The 23,765-nt window shown below is 44.4% G+C and overlaps 1 protein-coding gene across 3 annotated transcripts in view; it reads left to right on the top strand.

Annotated features, from left to right (window-relative positions):
• The window catches only part of LOC144818519 (A disintegrin and metalloproteinase with thrombospondin motifs 3-like), a 641,954-nt gene that overhangs the window by 15,565 nt on the left and 602,624 nt on the right, over positions 1-23,765 (top strand). For all 3 annotated transcript variants that reach the window (XM_078676013.1, XM_078676012.1, XM_078676014.1), the window contains exon 2: positions 10,686-10,713. In XM_078676013.1, the coding sequence (XP_078532139.1) occupies positions 10,686-10,713 (28 nt within the window). The remainder of the gene's footprint in view (positions 1-10,685; positions 10,714-23,765) is intronic.

Genomic DNA, 23,765 nt, shown 5'->3' with positions numbered 1-23,765 from the left:
AAAGTTTGCCACTTGTAATTATACTTACACGTTTGGTTTGTATGTCCTTTTTTGTTTCCTTCTTTCCTACAGATTCATTTACATTGGTACTACACCAAACGGGTAGCTTGACTCCACTTGCCCCAGTCCCTTGAGGGGCAGGTCCCTCTTGCACTAGATGCAAAAAGGCAGCGCCCATAGTTAAAAACCTTTTGGTCCTGACGAATGCTACGTACCCTTCGGGGACACGAATGCAGAAACATGTTGACCACACTTAACACGGTGAAGGGAGAATAGCGTCCCAGATCACTGTTCACCTATTTTAATACCATGCATTTGCACATTGAATAAACATAGTCTTGTGACAAATGTAATGGTTTTTAGATCACCTTTCACTTTCACACGACCACCACTTAGCTTTAGAAGTGCATCCCTGTCTCCAGGTGTATGCCCGCCCTCTATCAAACGAAGTTTTTAGAGGGCGAGGACAGCCGATGATGAAGCAAGACACCGGGCGGTGTGAGAGGCCAGTCTGAAACTTTTTATGAGATGTCCTCACTGGTGCTGCACCTCAATATAACTCTGTAGGAAACTGTAGGAACCCACACTAGGGACAGCCCATTTTTGTGTATACAAATCATGTAATTGCCCTGTGCCTACAAAAAATCTTAGTGTACTTGTGTAACATTACAGGTGCTGATGTAAAGCGCTCCAATACCTTCGGTACAAGTTTGCACTAAATAAATCTGCAAAGAAAAATCTATCAAGCAAGAGTTGAGAAAAAAAGTGAGTCCCAAAACGGAATTTCCCTATGCAATTTTCCATAGGAAAATTGAACACTGATACCGTGAAAATGGCTCACCAAATTTGCCAGACAGCTACCTCTCAGTCCAGAAATCATGCTTTATGTGTTTTGGTATAAATCCGCGAATTCGTTTTTGAGATATTAAGATTCAAACGTTTTTTAAATATCTGTACAATTGAATTTACATGAATCTCGCGAGAGCCCAGCATTCACACAACTTCAAATAATAGAGAAATATAATTGGCCGAATGGGCAAATTTTTCCTGTAGGCCATTTTGCACTATCATTGTCTGGCCACAACAGAAATGTTACAGCGACCATTTCACTGCATGGGTACTCAGTCCTCGTATTCTGAATATAAATCTGACTTCAGGGGGCCAAATAGTGGTACCCGGGTCTCTGCACCTTTTGGTGCGGTGCCAGAGGGGCCCCTACTGGGATTGAATTCTTAAAAAAAAAAGAATTGGGGTGGTGTCCGTGATCCTGCATGTGTCCCACTGGAGCCAGCCAGGTCCCCTGGACTCCTGCGATGGTCCCACGGAAGTGCAAGTTCTTCACTGGCTCTCGCTAGAGTCTAATGGAATTGGTAAACAGTTTTTTTTAAAAAGGGGCAGGTCCTGAGGGCCTGTGGTTGTTAGACCTCTGGTTAACCCATGCTGCGGACAGGCAAAGGTCGTGCATGACAGGTAGTGGGTGCCCGACGGGGACTGGCTTCAGGTCAAGCACTGTGGCTAACTCCATGCCGTGCATGGCCTAAGGCCTTGTGCAGTGAGGGGTTGCCACCCACATGGGGTTGGGCGTGGTGCCTGGCCAGAGGATAGGCTCTGTCGCCGACCGCACAATGCGCACAGTCGAAGGCCATGTGCGGCTGGTATTAGCATATTTAAATATGGTAATAAAATATTACTTTACATTTAAAAAACACCTAGAAATTCACTGAGAAACCCAAGATGTGGGTCAAAAACTTGTAACGTCTTCTTGTTATGGCACATAAAGAATTAAAGAAACTTGCAGCAATTACTAGGTGCCCTGCTGATATTTCTCTTTCGATGTGGAGATGTTTCTTGCAAGATATAAGAAGATGGCTAGCAATTCTGCAAGCAGGCACTCTGAGTGGTTAGTGTTTACAAGCCGGGATTCTGAAGCATTTATATATATTCATATATTTTTAAATATATATATATATATATATATATATATATATATATATATATATATATATATATATATATATATATATATCCCACACAGAACCCACTTCCTAAATCACGAGAGGGCTCCGACACAACTCAATGTAATTCTGCGGAGGTGTCAGGCCATAAATGCAGACTCAAATGGTCTCACTTTCAAATGTAATATTACATCATGCAGACGCGTTTCGCCTTTCAGCTTTTCTCAATGCTGGTTAAATGAGTGAGTGTCAGGTTCAAATCCTTAAAAATCCAATAAACAACTCCTATTGGAGGGATCACCTAATGACAGAAAGAGGACTGTCACAGTTGCTGAATGGAATAATTACACCACATTTGGAAGAAATTAGATCTTTACCCCAAAACTGTGCTTTTGTAATTTGGTGTAAATCTGTTCAGTAGTTTTTGAGAAATTAAGGTTCAAAACATATATATAACAGGATAGTTGGGTTCGCAAGACTCTTACAGGTGTCCCGTGGGCACACAATTTCAAATAATAGAGCCATATCATTTGCCAAGGAGGCTTGTTTTCCCATCAGCCAGAAGCTCGCACTCTAATTGGGTGGCCTTCATTACAGGGTTTGGGGATTCTGTCCCTGCACCCTGATAATTAAATGAAAATAAGTTATAAGGGGGCATGGTAGGGTACTTTGACCTCCTGGTCCTTTTGAGGGGGCACCTGAGGGACCTCCACTGGGTGAAAAAAAAAGTTTTGTTTTTCACGTTTCATGACTGTGCAAGCTATTGCAGTCCTGTATACTCTTGCAGGAGTCTACTGGAGGGTTGTGGTGGACCCCTTGCTCCTGCAAAAGTCTTGTCAAATTTAAAAAAAGAGCGGGTTGTGTCTGTTTTGGGCGGGGGTTTTGTCAGAACTTGGGGGAGGGTTGTGAGCAGGGCCTGGCTGCAAATCAAGCGTTGCAGCTGTTTTCACGCCACAAAAGGATGTCGGTCGAGTTCAGCAGGGTGTTGATCAGCCTCTGGGGGTGGGTGCGAGCTGCAAGGCTGAAGGCAGTGTCCAGGGGGTGGTTTGCACAGTAATGCATGGTAATAACATTTTACTTTATGCTAAAAAAAAAACCCTAGCGATTCAGTGAAAAAAATCAAAGGTTTAAGTGACGTTATAGTTAGGAATGTTTGTAATATCTTACTTTGATTTGAAAACCTCAGAAACTCACTGAAAATAAACAAAGGTTAAAGTGACATTATAGTGAAAATATTAGTTTAAATATAACATATTAAATTTAGAAAGACACTGAAATTCACAAGTTACAGGTAACTCAAGAAACCGTAGCTCGCACCTTCATCATGCACAGTGATGTCATTTCAGTTATTATCAGTGATGTTATCACTGATGTCATAGAAAATTTCATGAGTGCATGGCAATAGTGCAATAGCGTGAGTTACAGTTCATTGAGTTAACTATAACTGGTGAATTTCTGTGCTGTAAACTGACATTTTCGCCTAACTGTAAAACTGTAACGCCACATATATATATATATATATATATATATATATATATATATATATATATATATATATATATATATATATATATTCAGTTTCACAGTTGCCCATATGCAGGATGCACTCTCTGTGAGCAAACTCCAGTTTGGGGAAGAGACCCATGTTCCCAGCATCAGCAGAGCCTGACGCGTTTCAGGATAACTCCCTTTCTCAAAGGCTTTCTGCAATTGAAATGACTGCCAGCTACGCGAACATCAGCGTTTGTCCCTCTTTTATTTTGATGACACAATACTACTCAGGTGAGTTATACATCATTGCTGCATTCTGGGGCTGATAGTTCGTAATAATAGAACCCAAGTGGGCTGCATGCAGTCCTTTCAATCCAATCTTTAAAATCACAGGAGCACAGGCAGAGTTCGTCCCCGTTCAAATTCCTTGCTGAACAGACCTGCTCCGCTGATGCAGCGCACCAGCAGCGGGACCGCTAGTTTTGCGGCGGTGCAACCTTCGACCGGGTCGGCCGATACAAATTCAGTTTCACAGTTGCCCATATGCAGGATGCACTCTCTGTGAGCAAACTCCAGTTTGCGGAAGAGACCCATGTTCCCAGCATCAGCAGAGCCTGACGCGTTTCAGGATAACTCCCTTTCTCAAAGGCTTTCTGCAATTGAAATGACTGCCAGCTACGCGAACATCAGCGTTTGTCCCTCTTTTATTTTGATGACACAATACTACTCAGGTGAGTTATACATCATTCCTGCATTCTGGGGCTGATAGTTCGTAATAATAGAACCCAAGTGGGCTGCATGCAGTCCTTTCAATCCAATCTTTAAAATCACAGGAGCACAGGCAGAGTTCGTCCCCGTTCAAATTCCTTGCTGAACAGACCTGCTCCGCTGATGCAGCGCACCAGCAGCGGGACCGCTAGTTTTGCGGCGGTGCAACCTTCGACCGGGTCGGCCGATACAAATTCAGTTTCACAGTTGCCCATATGCAGGATGCACTCTCTGTGAGCAAACTCCAGTTTGGGGAAGAGACCCATGTTCCCAGCATCAGCAGAGCCTGACGCGTTTCAGGATAACTCCCTTTCTCAAAGGCTTTCTGCAATTGAAATGACTGCCAGCTACGCGAACATCAGCGTTTGTCCCTCTTTTATTTTGATGACACAATACTACTCAGGTGAGTTATACATCATTGCTGCATTCTGGGGCTGATAGTTCGTAATAATAGAACCCAAGTGGGCTGCATGCAGTCCTTTCAATCCAATCTTTAAAATCACAGGAGCACAGGCATGTGACTGCTGGATACCAGGCTATCCTTCATTGACCTAGCTTTACGATATGCTATACTAGGAAATTTTGGAATCACTGGGCCCAAGATAGGATCCTCAGATAGTAGGGACCAATTCTCTTTAATGATTTTATAGATGCTATTATGCTGGTTGCTATAACCCATAATCATCCTTGTTACCCCTTGTGGATCTTTTGCCTGTACTTTTGACTTCGTCACTCCTGAGCCCAGGAGTGACAGCCTGTCCATTCTGTTAGCCTTTAGAATTGCCATATTAATGGCTTCAGATTTATAGCCTCTAAGAAGGAAACACGATTTACAATGGAGTTGTGCCAGCCGGCACTCCTCCTCACTGCTGCAAATCCTCCTGACACGGAGCATTTCCCCGTAAGGTATGCTCCGTATCAGGTGTGCAGGATGATGACTCCCCGCATGCAGCAGTGTGTTGCCCGCAGTGGGCTTTCGATGCAATCTTGTTTGAAGGCTGCCTGTCTGAACATAAATCTCAACATCTAGGAACACAATTGAAGTCGCACTGATGTTGCTGGTAAAACGGATGTTAAGGTCATTATCATTCAGTTTATCAATGAAATCAATCACCTCCGTCTCAGTGCCCTCCCAAATAAAGATCAAATCATCAATATATCTTGACCAGAGTTTCACCTTGGTATTCATAATGGCCAAATTTTCTTGCCATAGGACCTGCTCCTCCCAGTACCCCATATGCAAACAGGCATAACTGGGAGAGAAGCAGGCCCCCATAGCCACTCCCCTGGTCTGAAGAAAAAGCTGTTTGGCAAACAAAAACATATTGTTCTCTAAGCAGATTGCAATCATGTCCATCAGCATTTTAGAATGGTCTTGGAAACAGGATGGTCTTTTCCCAAGAAAATGCTGTATATGTATATATCAAAACAAAACAATTTCAGGCATAGAGTGATGCATAAATTATGCAAAAAAGAAGGAGAGAACTCTGGGTAGTTCTCAAGTTTAGGTTCAAAGCAGCTCCTGTTAGAGCACTCTCAACACCAGCGACACTCTAGATCTGCTCACCTCAAATGTCTGTTTTTCTATCAAAGTCTTTAATCATAGGATTAGCACAGTGCCATCCACGCCGAGATAGATCTAGAGTGTTGCTGGTGTTGAGAGTGCTCCAACAGGAGCTGCTTTCCACCTAAACATGAGAACTACCCAGAGTTCTCTCCTTCTTTTTGTGTGTGTGTATATATATATATATATATATATATATATATATATATGCACACAGAACTCCTTCTCCAAGAAAAAGAGGGGCAGAATCCCAGGAGGAACAGGTAGGAAACGCTTCTTTATTGGCAACTTGGCGAATGCATTTCGGCAGCACAACTGCCTTCCTCAGCGCTCAAAGCGTCCCGTGGGTTGAGTGTCACGCTGCCTGTGAGTCCTCATTGATGTTCTTGCTGGTGCAAGCTAGCTCCGCCCTTCTGGTGAAGTCCTCGCACCTGTGGCAGTCCCGAGTGTGGCGCAGGACTACAGGCCCCAGAATGCAACTTAATAGGTGATTGGGACCAAGGTGCAGGGGAACGACTGGAGTGGAACAAAGTCATTGCGAGCTGGCCGGGGAACAGCGTGGACCCGGTGGGAGACTGCGGTGTCAGTCCCGCTTTGATGTGCCAACTGGAAAGCGCCTCCTCCGGTCCCCCAATACCATCGCAGCCACGTCGACCTTAGAGTCCAAAAAGCAGGGGATGGGCTACAATGAGTCCTACCCAGCATGGGATGGAATATCCCAAAACTGCCAGCCTTCCTCCTTAGTTTCAATGGCGGGCTCCCAGCCTTTCCAACTAACGCTGGTAAAGTACATGGACTGCAAGAGTCCACAAGTTTTCCCAGTGAGGCTGGTACTCCCAAAGCGCGATGGGGGTCTCTGCAAAAGCGCCCCTGGGTGGCGCGATAATGATGCACACAGAACTCCTTCTCCAAGAAAAAGAGGGGCAGAATCCCAGGAGGAACAGGTAGGAAACGCTTCTTTATTGGCAACTTGGCGAATGCATTTCGGCAGCACAACTGCCTTCCTCAGCGCTCAAAGCGTCCCGTGGGTTGAGTGTCACGCTGCCTGTGAGTCCCTCATTGATGTTCTTGCTGGTGCAAGCTAGCTCCGCCCTTCTGGTGAAGTCCTCGCACCTGTGGCAGTCCCGAGTGTGGCGCAGGACTACAGGCCCCAGAATGCAACTTAATAGGTGATTGGGACCAAGGTGCAGGGGAACGACTGGAGTGGAACAAAGTCATTGCGGGCTGGTCGGGGAACAGCGTGGACCCGGTGGGAGACTGCGGTGTCAGTCCCGCTTTGATGTGCCAACTGGAAAGCGCCTCCTCCGGTCCCCCAATACCATCGCAGCCACGTCGACCTTAGAGTCCAAAAAGCAGGGGATGGGCTACAATGAGTCCTACCCAGCATGGGATGGAATATCCCAAAACTGCCAGCCTTCCTCCTTAGTTTCAATGGCGGGCTCCCAGCCTTTCCAACTAACGCTGGTAAAGTACATGGACTGCAAGAGTCCACAAGTTTTCCCAGTGAGGCTGTTACTCCCAAAGCGCGATGGGGGTCTCTGCAAAAGCGCCCCTGGGTGGCGCGATAATGATGCACACAGAACTCCTTCTCCAAGAAAAAGAGGGGCAGAATCCCAGGAGGAACAGGTAGGAAACGCTTCTTTATTGGCAACTTGGCGAATGCATTTCGGCAGCACAACTGCCTTCCTCAGCGCTCAAAGCGTCCCGTGGGTTGAGTGTCACGCTGCCTGTGAGTCCCTCATTGATGTTCTTGCTGGTGCAAGCTAGCTCCGCCCTTCTGGTGAAGTCCTCGCACCTGTGGCAGTCCCGAGTGTGGCGCAGGACTACAGGCCCCAGAATGCAACTTAATAGGTGATTGGGACCAAGGTGCAGGGGAACGACTGGAGTGGAACAAAGTCATTGCGGGCTAGTCAGGGAACAGCGTGGACCCGGTGGGAGACTGCGGTGTCAGTCCCGCTTTGATGTGCCAACTGGAAAGCGCCTCCTCCGGTCCCCCAATACCATCGCAGCCACGTCTGCCTTAGAGTCCAAAAAGCAGGGGATGGGCTACAATGAGTCCTACCCAGCATGGGATGGAATATCCCAAAACTGCCAGCCTTCCTCCTTAGTTTCAATGGCGGGCTCCCAGCCTTTCCAACTAACGCTGGTAAAGTACATGGACTGCAAGAGTCCACAAGTTTTCCCAGTGAGGCTGGTACTCCCAAAGCGCGATGGGGGTCTCTGCAAAAGCGCCCCTGGGTGGCGCGATAATGATGCACACAGAACTCCTTCTCCAAGAAAAAGAGGGGCAGAATCCCAGGAGGAACAGGTAGGAAACGCTTCTTTATTGGCAACTTGGCGAATGCATTTCGGCAGCACAACTGCCTTCCTCAGCGCTCAAAGCGTCCCGTGGGTTGAGTGTCACGCTGCCTGTGAGTCCCTCATTGATGTTCTTGCTGGTGCAAGCTAGCTCCGCCCTTCTGGTGAAGTCCTCGCACCTGTGGCAGTCCCGAGTGTGGCGCAGGACTACAGGCCCCAGAATGCAACTTAATAGGTGATTGGGACCAAGGTGCAGGGGAACGACTGGAGTGGAACAAAGTCATTGCGGGCTGGTCGGGGAACAGCGTGGACCCGGTGGGAGACTGCGGTGTCAGTCCCGCTTTGATGTGCCAACTGGAAAGCGCCTCCTCCGGTCCCCCGTTTCACTAAGTAAAAAATAAAACTAGAAATTCACTGAACAAAACAAAGGATAAAGTAACATTATAGTTAAGTCTCAGTCTCATTAAAATATCTGTTTTTTTAAACTTAGAAATTCCCTGAAAAAAACAAAGTTTAAAGTAACGTTATAGTTAGGTGAATTTGTCAGTAACAACATTATCGTTCTGAACTAAAAAAAAAAACATAGAAATTCACCAGTTATAGTTAGCATCGCTGACTATAACTTGGTCCTCTGCCATGCACTTCTTATGACCTCACATATTACATTACTCATGGCATGTTCTATGATATAATTTATGACATCACTGATGACATCTCAAATGATGTCATTGCAGCCAGTCCCTGCGGCCAACACCACACCTGCAGCCAACCCCATGCTGTATGCTCAGCTAAGCCCAATGGCCAACCCCGAAAAGGCAGCCAACCCACACCGCACAGGGCCTTCGGTCGTGGACAGCAGGGGGGGATTGGCCATAAGGCCTGGCCTGCAGCCAACCCAACACTGTGCACAAACTTTGGCAGGGCGCAGTGGGGTGTTGACCACAAGGTCAGGCCTGTGGCCATGCCACAGGGCAAACCATCCAAAAGCAGTCAGCCCCACACTGCACACAGCCTTTGGCTGAGGGGTTGTCTACAAGGCCTGGCCCTGGGTACCCCATGCCCCAGGGATTTTTTATTTTTTGATGGGAGGGGGGTGCATGACCTCCCCTGCCACGAGTCTCATTAGGCCCTGGGAATCCCATCCCCCAGGGCATTTTTTTTTTATGGAAGGTGGCTGCGAGCCTCCCCCCCCAATCCTCATCATCCCTTTTGAACCTCACCCCCCAGGGCTGTTTTTTTTCATTAAAGGGGTAGTGTGACTGCATGGCTCTCCACCCCAAAGCTTGTTAGGGCCTTCGACCCAAATCTCTCAGGATGACTCTCTTAAATAAAGGCGAGGGGGAGAGTGTGGCACTCCTCCTCAGGCCGATTGTGGCCCTGGGAACCCCATCCTCATGGCCCGGAATGATTTTCAAGAGAACGGGGCACTTGGCACGACTCCCTGGGCTTATTTTGGCCCCAGGGTCCCCAGCTCACAGGGCCTGTGTCTTTTTTTCTGGGGAAGGTGGGCACGCAGCTCCTCTCCCCATGCTGATTTCGGCCCCAGAGACCCCATATCCCGGGACCGGTGTCATTTTCAAAGGGGGGGCACACATCCCCCCTTCGAATTCAGTCTGAGGATGCCAGCCCCTCGGGCCCAGTGTCATTTTTAGAGGATGATTTTATGTATATGCACTCTGGGTTTTGTGGTTTTTGCTGGAGTGCATCCTAATCGCCGGTGGTGCAGGAAAGAGGCATACCACAAACACCTCTTTAAAATGCAAAACATTCTTCCCTCCATCTAGAGAGAATCTTTATTTATTCCCCAGCAGCACTTGCATTTTAAAATCGGAACGCGTTTCGGCTGTAGACACAGCCTTTGTCAACCATGCATTGTTGGTTGACAAAGGCTGTGTCTACAGCCGAAACGCGTTCCAGTTTTTAATGCAAGTGCTGTTGGTGAATAAAAAAGTGAACCCCAGGATTTGAGTGCGTAGTTTCTCTAGATGGAGGGAAGAATGTTCTGTGTATATATATATATATATATATATATATATATATATATTGGTTGTATGTCAATGACAGGTATACTGTATCATGCCCTGCATAGATGCTGTGCGGTGTTCTTCTGACATGTTCTCCCTGTCTGCAGCTGCCATGCCAACCCGTTGCAGCTCTCCAGCCCTGCCCTGGTGGGGAGCAGGTCTCTTACCACAGTCTCCACTGCAGCAATACATACATTGGTAGAGAGTAAGCTTTCTGGATATAGCCGAATTTTTCCAGTAGGAGTCTGCGGCAGTTCCCCTCAGGAATCGTCGCTTAATTAATTTTTAGTGCCTTTGGCTACCGGGCCTAGTTGGCACTGCGTCAGTGACTTTATAGAAGAGTTCATTCACAGTTAGAATGTCTTGAGCATGCTCTATTTATGTTAAGCATATTACGAAGTCTGCAGGCATATAGGTGGCAACAGCTGCTTATTCATTTATGGAAAATCCCCAGCAGTAAACTGGAAGGCCCTTGAAGCTGTTCTATTACAATGCAGGCCTAGTTCGGTAATACCTTGATTTCAAAAGTGTTCAAAGCGAACACCTTCACGAAACTCACAGTAATCGTTTTCTTTTTTCTTTCAGGCTGGCGCTGATGAACTGATCCACGAAGGTAAGAAATATAATTTATAAAACCACCAATACGTAACACCAAAAATACAAATGTATTCATAATCAGCATAGGCTCTGTTTAAAAAGGGAGGGTTTACTCTCTCTGGCAAATTAGGAGCTGTCCGGAGTGGTATATCTGGATGGGATACCTCTATGCTCGATTTTAATTGGTCCGTTGTTTCCCACCCGATTTTCCTGCTGTGGGAATACCAGGCCCAATTTTAACAAACTGAAAAATCGCTGTGGGATTGAGTTGTTAAGAAACATGTAATGATGGCCCCTGCCAGGCCACACCCACCCTTCCCTTGCTCCATCACCACCTCCCTCCATCCTCCCCCACCTTGAACCAGCACCCCACCGCCCCACCCCCACCGCCACTATTGAAATGCGTAACACCTGTGCAGAACAGGTGTACATTAGGGCATTAACCTGCATGGAATTGGGAAGTCTGTACAGAAGTTCCTCTAAAAACTTGGGTTCTCAAAGTAATTCCCCATTCTGCAGGGATTAACTAACACCTGACTATGTCTTCAGTTAGTTAATCCCTGCAGATGTGTTCATTTCAGCCACCCGGTATGTTCACAACAAACTATACTACCCTGTAATTGGGTGTATGTGACTCTTGTACCTTAAGAATGCCATCTTGCAACACATGCAAAAGGAACAAAATATCCTGAATAGTGAACAATGCAAATACAAAAACAACAGTTTAAATGAGGGTCTAAGGGCAAGTTTAATGACCATCAAATAGACTCAGGCCCCTAGGGATACTCTATAATAACAAAAAGTGTATAAGGGTCAAAAAATAGCTCAACTATGTAAACCGTCCGAGACACAACTAATAGAAAGACCAAGGAGTGACAGGGGAGAGTGGTGCACCAATGTGTCCTAAAAGGCGCAACATGGTAACTCTAGGGTATAAAAAAGTACCCATCAGTTTCCGCTCGTTACCGCCCTTGTCATCATTTGGGTTCTTCTTATACCCAGGAGAATACGCTGAAAGCGGTCTTTCTATTAGTTGTGTCTCGGACGGTTTACATAGTTGAGCTCTTTTTTGACCCTTAGACACTTTTTGTTATTATAGAACAATGCAAATATTCACCCCCCCAGTCACAAAGATCTGGGTTTAATCCATCGTTCTTTTGCTCACCACCCCACCCCAGTTTGGACAAGAGCAGCACAAGTAGAGTCCAACTCTACAGCCACATTACTTGCACTTTGTCCCAGCACAGCATTCTGAAAGGTATCAAGTCCTTAGAAAATTATATAAGGTACTTTTCGAGGGGAGTATAAGATATAACATGATTGGCTGCGTACACGATTTATTCTTGTGTTTCCGTTGGCAGTTATAGGATGCCTACGCACTCTTTCCGCCTCAAACCTGAACATTTACATATTGTCTATCCTGCCTCCTCTACCCGCCATCTGACTAGCACGTTTGTCCATCTTCTTTTCCCCTCATAGTTACACCATTTCCCTTTCAACCCATGCCTTGCATGTTATATTTGATTACTTTCTGTCTATTTTTCAGCATATCTGGTCACGGAGAGCTTCATCTTTAAAACCTCTGCAAATATTCCCTCTTTCACAACATTCAATTTCCATGCTATTCTTGCTCTTAACTTTTCCCATCTTGACTATTGCTTGCCCCATCTTGTCTGCCTTGTTGTATATCAGAATAGCGACAACTAAGATATTGTGCTACCAAAGTATTGTGAACCGAATATTGAATATCAAAATACCTTAATATCACCTAGGTACATTGTCTTGTTTCATATATGTGGAGGTAAGTGTAGTGAATTTATACTTCTTTATATACTCATCTTCACAATATTTAGGTCACTGATAATCTGGCTATAATATTGGGGGAGAACGATATTTAAAAAAGTCAATATTCTGATAGTTTCGCTCCAGCTTCAGTGGTGGCTGCGATGTACCGAGGGCGGTGGGTGCAAAAAAAATAATAATAATAAAACACACTTACCTTGAGATGCAACACAATGCCCTCCTCCACTGGTTGTCCCCACAGGTGGGACCTAGCCAACTTCCCTAACCAATCCTGGCGCTGCTCTCACCAGCATGAGAGCAGCACCTGGATTGGGCGGAGCTCAGCACTCTCAAGAGCACTGGAGGCCTGCACTTTCTCTAACCCAGCTGTCTAAGACAGCTGGGTTAGAGAAGTTTAAAATGCGCATGTCTGGCTGGCCTTCGCAAAACTGCAGGCCAAAGAGACATGCACATCTTAATCTAAGCTCACACTCAGTAGCTCTGGCCCCTCCCGTCCTGTCAATCAGATCAGGACGGGTCAGTTGCTGAAAAATATAAAGGTAATAAATACACTTTATTACCATTTTATTTTTCAGCTCTGTCCTGGGGATTTTCTTAGTGGGGCGTCGCTCCTCAGCTCAAACGTTGGAGCCGCCACTCAGTATACTCCGTGATTTCGTTTGTTTCTAAATTTAACATTTTTTGTGCATTCTGTCTTTCTGCTTCCTTTCACTGTTCCCACTATTCCCTCTTGATTTCCGTGGGCTAACCCCTTTTCCCCTTCCTTTTCCCATTCCAAACCCAAATCACTTTTCTACACATTGTCTTCAAGTGTATCAGTGGCCCATCTTGTCCCTATCTGTCACCTCCGTGCAATGTTTATGTCTCGATTCATCTCCACTCCTCCCAGATTCCCTAGCTAGTGATCCCGGTGTCTCCTCTCGATTTAGCTAGTTTTGTGTCCATGCTCCAAAAATATGGAGTTTCTTCCCCGCTCTTCGTGCTTTTTTTCCCTTTGGAGATCTTTAACTTGTTAAAACACATCTTCCAGTCACTTTTCCAGGGAAATTTGGTTTTCTTATTACTTTTCTATACTTCGAGATATAGCACTTTCTGTCCTTATAAAACAAATAAATAAATAACACACTAATAGTTCTGGGGATGCAACTCCAATTGACTAGCAGCACTTCTGCTTCTTCAGTACTGACATGAACCACACAGCTCTGCTAATCCGCATCCCTCCTGCTGTGCAACCCCATGCTCTTCTGGTTTAAGATCCCATGCAGAGTTCCGCTTATGCACCTCATGCCTGATGCTTACCACCAGGGGCGGCTCCTCCGTCGCACCACTTAAATGCCTCCGAGATGAAAAATAAAATGGTAATTCATTAGTGACAGGACGGGGTTGGGCCTGCTGAGTGACAGCAGCAGGAAGGAGGGTGGGCTGTCTATGCACTGTTTAAATTGCGCATGTCTCTTTGGCCGACTGTCTTGCAACGGCCAGCCACAATTGCGCACTTTAAAGATCTCCAACCCAGCTGTCTTAAGAAAGCTGGGTTAGAGCATGGGCAGGCCTCCAAAGCTCTGTGGAGAGCTGAATGAGGCCACTCCCCCCAATCAGGGCGCTGCTCCCATGCTGGTGAGCAGCGCCACAATTGGTCAAGGGAGTTTCCTGGAGGCAGGGCTACCGTCACAATAAGGACGTCTGGAGCAAGGAGGTCCTGTTGAGTTCAGCAATTGGTTTTAAAAAAAATTAATTTGCGTTCGGACGCCTGCCCACCCCCTTCCCCACAGATGCCAGCTGCCACTGCTTACCACCTTTTGCTACTCCGATATAGTAATCTACAGAAAGGTCTCACATGTGAGGCGCAAAGACACACAGACAACCAATACATTTTAATCCTGCTCTGCAATACTTTGTTATATTCCAGTACAGAGACCTACAAGCTGCTCTACCAATGTACCCAAGCCTGATCATGATTTGCAATATAAATGCTATTCATACCTTAGCATATTGGAGAGTAATAACCGCAGTTTGCGTCCAATTCCCGCCATGAAACTGCAGACAAAATGTAAGTTTGTGCAATCATGGAATTTCACAATTTTCATTTAAACGTCTGCAATTTCGCCCACCCCTGGTTGTGAGTGCCATCCAATAATCTGCCAGTAGAGGGAGCAGAAGCACACAAGGCAAATGAATTTAAGAAGACCTGAGATTCTGTATATGGTATCTTTTTTGGATCCATTCCACATACCAGTAACTTAACGATGTTAAAAATAAATATGAGGTTTCGGTTCCACAGAGGACCCTTATTTGGGTTGGAGCTCACTGAACTGATGGACCATGGGAGTTTTGTTTCAATGGAGGTAAAGTATCAAGGGGCGCGGAGTGGTACTAAAAAAGCAAGTAACCATATCCAGCCTCTGTGGTGAGAGTAGAGAGGGGAGTGGACAGAATCCCTCAGCTTGGAGCTCCACATAAGGACTTCAAATTCAAAGTTTGGTTGTTACTTTCCAAAGGTGCAAGTTCTGTTAGAATCATCTTTTAAGATCATATGATTCGTACTGCGATTCGTGTTTTGATATGATTCATATTTCGACAGGCTAGTGTCTATGTTTACTATATTAGACTTCATATAGTATAACCAATAACCATCCCAATTTTTATGCCGCTTTATTTCATAGCATTCTGAAGTGGCAGAAAGCCAGCAAGTTTGCTTAAAAGTAAACAGTGAAATAAATACACTTTAATGTACTTTAATCGTTCACTATGCGCACCCAGGCTTTAATGCTTATCTTTGGCCATTCATGATTTATGCAGATAACACCAGAGCCTAATTTGATCAGGTGGGTATAGGTGGGGCCCACCGACACTCATTTTTAGGGACCAACACTTATTTTTCCTCATCAGACTTTGACAGAAAAAAACATAAAAGGGGGAAAGAAGGAGGAAGAGAAAGATGGAAAAACAGTGTCATAGAAAGAAAACAAGGATGAAAAAGAACTTGGAAGAGTGAGATAAAGGAAAAAGTGAGTATCAGGTGGTGGATAAAAGAGGCATGAGGTGAATTCAAGACTATGTAACCTGGATATTTACAGGCGCGGCCAGCACAGGTAAGAGCAGTGGGGCGGGGTGGGAGTCAACAGGCAAAGGGATAGGTAAAATAAAATTTAAAAATGCACTTACCTTGCACTCGCCGCATCGCCGAGTGTGGAAGCACAAGGTAAGTGTTTTCATTTTTTTTGTAAATTTCATTTCACCTATCCCGTCGTCTGTTGACTCCCCTCCACCCCGCTCTGCCCACCGCACTTTCCTGTGCCAGCCGCACCTGGATATTTGGCACCTTTGACACTCAGTAGCGTCGGCTGGAGGCTTTGACTAGAATTTTGGGCACTGGCCAATTATTTTGTTTTTATAAATTAAGCACTGGATAACACGCAACTGCCAGTTGCTCACCTGCAGCTTACACCCAAATAGAACCCTCGCTTTAGTGCAAAGAAATTGGTAAATGGATATGCGTGAATAAATTGAAGCTCAGTCTCATCAAAATGGAAGTACATGCATCAGGGGTGTCCTGCTTCATCAAGAATCCTTCTTTCTGTTTTGCTCTTTGTTCATAATCAGCAATAGTGGTTAAAACCTCAACTTTCAACTTTTCAATTCAAATGTTTATTGTTGCTATACAGGCTTTTAGGCTGTATAATATAACACAGCAAGTAACGATTACAAAATTTAAATTCATTTCACATATTTAGCAAAATGGTGTGGACTTTTATGAATTCTTACTTTGCTGCTAAAACATAAAAAGCTGCATCAATTGCTATATGTAGAGTTGCCAACTGTGGTAGCAAACTCATGGTCGCTGATGTTCTTTCTGAAAGGCGAAGGTGTATGTAACTGCTACGTTCATAGCTCCAATTTAACTTCTGCAGCTGATGAAAAGGATCTTTGCTAGCTCAGGCTACTTCAACTGGTCTCAGCAAGCAAATCCTTTGGCACTGGTGTGGTAGGTCTGTGCTAACTAATGTGGTACCAGAACATAATAGTCAGAGTATCTTCAGACAAAATCATCATGCCCTAAGTATTGTCTTTAACAAATATTGCCCCATTAGAGTTAATTATCCAAATCCTTTACCAGTGATATTCTGTCATACAACCATGATCCAGATATAGATCCTGGATCTAGAATGTGACAGGCCCCTTCTGATCGGTCTCGGCCACTTTGATCATGTTTAATCAGCCATTTGCAGCCCTCTTTGGCTTCCATTGCATCAGCAGATTGATGAGAATGGTCGGTGCTCAGGTATGAGGGGGGCACTCATGATTTTCTATTTGGCTCGGCAGTGCCTCAACCCACCAAACGTCATTGATCTAAGTTTTGCCCATGAGCAGCAGCCTTGCCAGCAGCGGGTCGGTGTCTTGCCTCGATCTGAGGCTTTGGGACTCCACCTCTATACCGCGATTCAATCCATGATCACCTTTGGTTTCGAAAGCAGGTGAAGATTTATCGCTTTCCAGAGTAACAGAAGTTATGTCAAGCACCGGTTGCAAGCTAGTCCCATGAGGAAGTTACTGGTGAACATGTCTTTGTAAGTGAGGTGACATAACATTGGTTAACAGAGTAGAACATGAAATGTATATAGATGAGTAGAGTAACTGTCTGCAAAAAATTGAATGGGAGTAAATGAAAAATCTAGTCAATTTGAATGATAAAAATATATAGATGGCTATAGATGGCTTGGCCTTGGTTTTAAATACATAGATGGCTTGGCCTTGGTTTTTAACCAATGATAGAAGAGACCTCATATCTTGCGCAGGTAAACAGTAATATAGATTTTGGTGTCACTGTTTGAAGCTATTCTTTTCTAGGCATGAGGTCAAAAGTACGGTTGTGTGAAATTTATCTAAACTTTTTTCATGAAACATGCATAGATTCAATACAATTTTGCCAATTGCACATTAAATCATTGGCTGACCTTGGAATTGAAAATTGCATAAGAGGGCATACCTCAAATATAGAGAGGTACGAGAAGAAAAGATCTCGTGCCAAGCAATTTCTTCTCAAGACAGCCTCCTGCAAGAGAAAATGTTTTAAAAAATGCATGTTACGTGAAATTGCAAAAATGTTGCACATTTATTGAAATCAACGGATCCATGACCCTAGGTTGAAGAATATTTGGACTTTACTCTTCAAAAATCGCCACATTTTATTGCAGCAAAATGCTGATCTGACCCCTACAAAAAAGTTTTTGAAAACAAGGCAAGGCCTAGAGCCAAGTTGTGGTATTTTGCTACTCCCAAGGTCAATGCAAGAGCAACAGAAACTATCTGCATTTATGTAGCAGCGTTTATGCAAACATCCTACAGCGCTGTGCACACATCAAAAGGTACCAACAAGCTGACCGCTTGGGCCAGAATGCCAAACCAAACAAAAAAAGTTCAAGTTTCGGTTCTATGCCGGGCACTGCCAGGGGCAAGGCAGCATGCTGAGATCTGCATCATAGGTTCTTGTACTGAAGAGCCGAAGCTTTGTTTTGTGTTTGATTGGACAGTCCCCAGCCAATCACCCAAGAAGTCATTGATAACAACTAAGATAAAAGTTGGCCAACCATCATGCCGTTTCAGTTCAACTTGTTTGTTTTAAAAAGAGTAATTGTTGAAATTTCTGGCCATTGTTCATTTGTGCTACAAAATATAAGATTTTATGCAATTTCGTGCTAACAGAAAGAAAATGTATCCTGTTTTGATCAAATTGTATTAGATCAATTTTGAGAGGAATGAAGTGGCAGAAATTGACAAGTGCATTTTCCCAAAAATTTTCTTCAGTTTTCAGTGTCCTTATCCACATCGATGACCCTAGGCTGCCATATTTGCCACATTGTTGGTAACATGGTTGCCCGCATTGCTTGCACTGTGACATCTGGTAAGGCAGCAGCTTAGTTGCACCAGTCCAAGACCACAGACTCCTTGAATACATAGGAACTACAAAAACAACGTACTATACACTAACTCAGCTCTGTCCTTTGTCTCCTTATGGACTACTATTCAATGGGCTTGGGGTTTCCCATTCCTAAGGATATCTGAACACTCAAATTCTACCCATTGCTCAAGGACGGGCACCTTCTGGGACATCTACCCCTTTCTCTCCCTACGCAGTTTAGTGCTGCAGTCCCTTAACTGCACACATACCATGTTTCCCAACCCCCTCTTGACTGGGAGAGTCAGTAAAGCTGGGGCAGGTTCCAACCACTTCCGTTGGTGTGATTTTCAACTTCCTGGGGGTACGGGAGGGGTCGGGAGGGATGCGGGGGAGGACTTTAAATATCAGCCACCAACTACTTTCCTTTTCTTTGGTGGTTTTTGAAACTCAAGTGGGGTTGATCCCTTTCCTAAGATGTTGGGACCAACAACCAAGACAAGTGGTGCCACCGTTTGCATAATGGTTGAAGCTGGCTACTTAGCATTGTGTCTTCTGATTCAATGGCTAGGTTGACAGTCATGTGAGAAGTTTGCAACAATGGCTTTAACCAGCCTTTTCGAATTAAAAAAGAAGCAGGTAAAAATGCTGACACAGGTTATGTGGGAGAATTACTCAACAAAATTTGAAACCTCACCGAAAACCTGGGAGCGATTTATTTAATCTACATACACAGTTTAGCAAAAATTGAAAATTATTCCTCTTTGTGAAGTTGTAATGTTTGTAACGTTTGCAAAACTCTGCGGCTGGAAGAATATTTTCACACATGGCCAGCTTTAGAGCTGGTGGAGCCTAGTGGGACAATCTTTATTGTCAACCCCACCCACCCCTGCAGAAACCTCCTTCTACATGAATTCCCTGACTGCCATGCTCCACTAGTGACCCTCATCTCTCCATAGCCCCTCTCTAACATGCATTTTATTTTTTTCGTGTTTTATAGTGCTACTCATACCAGTGTACGGTGTCAGAGCATTTTTACACTATACAGACATCATAGAAAGCAATACATCATATGTGTTTAAACCAGTCTATAGGAAATGTTACATAGGACAATGAGAATTACAAGGTGTAGTCATCCATACTAGTAGACAGTATATTTTTAGAGTGTTTGGCCTGCGAAAGTACAAACTCAGAATTTAAAACGTACAATAGTGTTTGGCTTTACTAATAAGAATGTATTTTTTCTACCCAAATTAATCCTTTTTATCAACATTAGGATAATGAAAGACTGGGGAAAAAGTATAATGTTCTAGCCTATACTTTGCAGTTTACATGCAGCTTTTTGATGTCAGTTCATAGCTCACTCTGCTATATTTAGATTGTAACTTAGTAACAAAAGGATCTCCGTGACAAAAGTAGTAACCTTCCAAACGATCCACATAAAATCCAGTTAGGTCATTTGCGTGGCACACGTTCTTTGCAGGAGATATATTAATCCTCTGCGCTTCTTTATCGTCAGTGGAAACTGACACTAGACACAACTAGTTCTCTGCTCAGCAGGAAAAGAAATCTCCAGCGTTATAGTGACATGTTTATGTTTATGGTTGCCTGAAAACTGCTGGACACGCAAGGAACTCTGCAGCATGTGCTTTATAAACCCACGTTATTTCTAAACACGGCACCCCCGTGGTCAGTGCCAGGTGCAGCTGCATCGGTCGCACCGCCTTAGAGCTGGCCCTGCATTCACATACTCATACGCATGTTTTGTGTTTGCTTGCCTTTCCATCTTTGGAGGCAGAAGGGTAGCCACATCCTAGCAGTTCTCTTTGGGTTTCACTAGGAGTGCCCTGGGTTTGGCCTTGGTAATTCCAGCCCCTGGAGTTACCAGTGTCAAGAGATTCTGGGTATTCCAAAGTGAACCCTGAGACACCACAGGAGAATTTGGAATTTTGTATTCAATTCCGACGTTAAGCACTCTTTATCCCATGGAGTTTCCACCTTCTAATTTATTCCAGGGTGTATCTAGAAAAAGCATGTCATAAAGCACTGTAAGCATAATTCTTTTTATCATGCAGAAAATTAACATTTTACATTGATTGTAACAAAATAGTGAGCCATACAATGCGCAGAGTAAAATTGGTACAAACTGTTTTAGCCCTTGAATCATCGCAACTCTGCTAAGGGAACCTTGACGATTGTTTTTTAACTCAACTTACGGATTCAAGCCATGAAGGGTCTATTACTGGGCCATTTGGTAGCAATGGTACAGAAGTCCACGGGAGGTCTAACGCGGACAGATTTAGGGCTGGACACGAGTAGACGGCAATAATGGGTTCATCCACAAGGTGTGCTACATGACCGGTTAAAGGAACTAAAGGTGGGCAGATGGGGCAAATTTTGTTTACATTGCTTTGTCTTTGTATGAAAAATGAGGTCAGAGTTTCATGTTTTACATTAATATTTTCGAGCATCCACCACCAGCCAGGGCATAAGTCCTAAGAAACAGAAGTGGGGGGACTAACCTAGTTAAGCAGTATCCAGGTGACATCACAGTGTGTGACATCATGGCACGTAACATCGCATGTGGCAGCACAGGAATGAACATCACAGGAAGTGGCTTCACAAATCATGACTTTACAGGAAGTTACATCACAAGAAGTGACATTAGATATTAAGTCCTCACACATATGTTTAGAGGGTCTATCACAAGTACATTTGAGTGCATTATGAGTTTACATTATGAGTATACATGCAAATCCTCCAGATTTAGACAGAAGGATCATACTTTGTAAGGTACACATAAAACAATGTTGACTTCTTTTCAGCTTAAAGCTTCCGTTACCCACAGATTCAACACACTAACTCCACTGCCCCCCTACTCAACCAGGCATAATATTCCATCTGCAGGACATTTCTAGGTAGATATGATTGCTTTAGCTGCCTGACTCTGCCTGCAGAGGTGAGGCTGCTCTCATGTGTGAGAATGCAGCACACATAGAAAAAGGAAAAACAAAGAGAAATAAAGTTATTTCTCCTCGTTGCATCTCCCTTACACCTCTCCTGGGAAGGCATAGGAATCTGACGCCTTGCTAGGTTTGCAAAACCTTGTAAATCTGGGAAAGCATCAGGTTCCATGGATGTTGCGCGGGAACACCCACAGCGACACCCATGGAAAGCCCCGTTCACGCAGAGTAATGCGAGAAAAGGGGCCATATTTACAAGGCCATGAAAACCCATGCAGGGTGGCTCTATGTGGTTTTGTAAGTATGGGCAGGCACACTAGGATGCCAGTGAGTAAAAAAAATTGACGCACCAACTGCAAAATGGGCTTGTAAATAACCCCAAGTTGTGTACCTTTGGTTGCCCTTCACTGCATTTGCATCTAGGGTGAGGCTCAAGACAGCTTCCAGCCAGTAGACTCCAATAAAAGGAGGCCCGATGGCCCCTTAAATTAGGCCTTTGTTATGGGCTCACCTGGAGTCTGAAATAAGAAAGACACCTCACATCACAATGTGACTCGGATCCAAAGCAGACAACCCGCATGCTCCACCTAGAGCAGCATTTCTGCAACGTATGAGAGTATTTTACATCTAAAAAGTTCACTGAAGAATCACATATTAAATTATGTATCTCGTGCATCCCTTGGAATTCTTTTTTGTTGCAGTTCACTTCATCTATATTTTGAGTTAACATTTTAGTCAGGAATTGTGTGTGAGCTGCACACATATGGACACATATATGTTAGTCAACACAAACATATACATACAGACATGGACACACAAAAGGATGCAAAATCCAAGTGCTTAATCCAGTGCGGCAACAAATATACCCAGCCATGCACAAATGCAGTTTTCAACATTAGCACATTAAAGCCGGGACTATTGGCTTTGCCCTTGCTAGCTCAGATAGTACTTCTGCACCTATCCCCGTTTGGCGAAAGACGATACATTCTCACTTTGATTCTAGATTAGTGTTTAAAGTTTACATTGAGCTTTTAATCAAATTATGGCCTTATATTGAGGATCAAGGATACACCTCCAGACCCTAAGGCCCATGCTTACATTACGCATATACTGTTATATGTTAAATGTATATCCATTGCATTGCACGTACTGCTCACACAGTGTGTACAACATATACACCTGGGGCCTTATTTATGAACGCCTTGCGCTACCGGTGCGTCACTTTTTCCCATTTTAAAAGTGACGCACCGGCGGCGCAAGTCCTTCATAAATAAGGCCCCTGATCTTTATAACTAGTGCACAGATGTGTTATGGTCTTTAGCTAATAGCTTGGTGTATTTGTGTGTCTTCGGTTTCAGCAAAACGATGAATTTTTAAATCTGTCTGTCTGTCCGTCCATCCGTCCGTCTGCCCACCTGCCTGCCTGTTGTTCTGGTTTTCTATCCACTTGTCTACCTGTCCATAGACCAACCTATTTACCCACTGAACCACCCTCCCATGTAAACCTCAGAACTACGAGCCCTTCATCCATCCAGGAACACATAATATCATATTCACCAGCCCCTTGCAATGCCTGATCCATGAAACAACCCTTTGTTCTTCCATCCATCACACCAATTTACCAATGCTCCTTCAGACACACTGCTCATTCAACCACTAGTTGGTCACCAATCACCCATCCATAACTCCTTTCCTCCATCCTATCCTCCCGAACCTATATAAGCATCAACCCCATAATCCACATGAATGCACTCACACATTCACATGTCTTTCTGTCCATTTGTCTATCATCCATAGGTCTAGCCACTCAGCTACTTAATGTCTCTACCTTTCTGTTCATGCTGTTTCTGCCTTTGCCTCAGCCCTACCACCCATGCCTGGTCCTCCCATTGGTGCTCAGTCCTGAAGGGACCACATGCATCTCTGTGGCAGTCATTAGAATGTCACCACCTATCAATTGTTACACTATGGCAAGCCAGAAGTGTCTTGTACAAGATTTTTGTTCTTAATGTGCATCGACCATTACAAATTTCAATATGATGACACACACGGATCAACTAATAACTATGTGAACTTCTGCATAAATGACACATAATGTGTAGAAATATCATATACTAATCTGTTTGGTAATTGTTTGCACCTTGCATTGTTTGGTCTAGGATTTCACTCCAAGCATGGGCACGCTTATTTAGTTAATAGCATGGGCACTCTTATTTAGGTAATAGTTCTCATGCATGAAAGTTGATTGTCGCTGCTGTTTGCTGGTGTGAAGCGCCACCTTGCGTCACGCAAGCCCCCACGCTAATATATTGGAAACGTGGGTCTCATTCTCCGTTACCTTCATGCAGGATTAGCATCAGAGCTCCCACTGTTGGAAGTTGCATACTTGGGGGCATATTTACTAAA

Source organism: Lissotriton helveticus, chromosome 2_1, assembly GCF_964261635.1.
Source record: "Lissotriton helveticus chromosome 2_1, aLisHel1.1, whole genome shotgun sequence".
NCBI classification, from domain to species: domain Eukaryota; kingdom Metazoa; phylum Chordata; class Amphibia; order Caudata; family Salamandridae; genus Lissotriton; species Lissotriton helveticus.
Note: the sequence above shows the minus strand (reverse complement) of the source record. Positions and strands in the feature narration are given on the sequence as shown.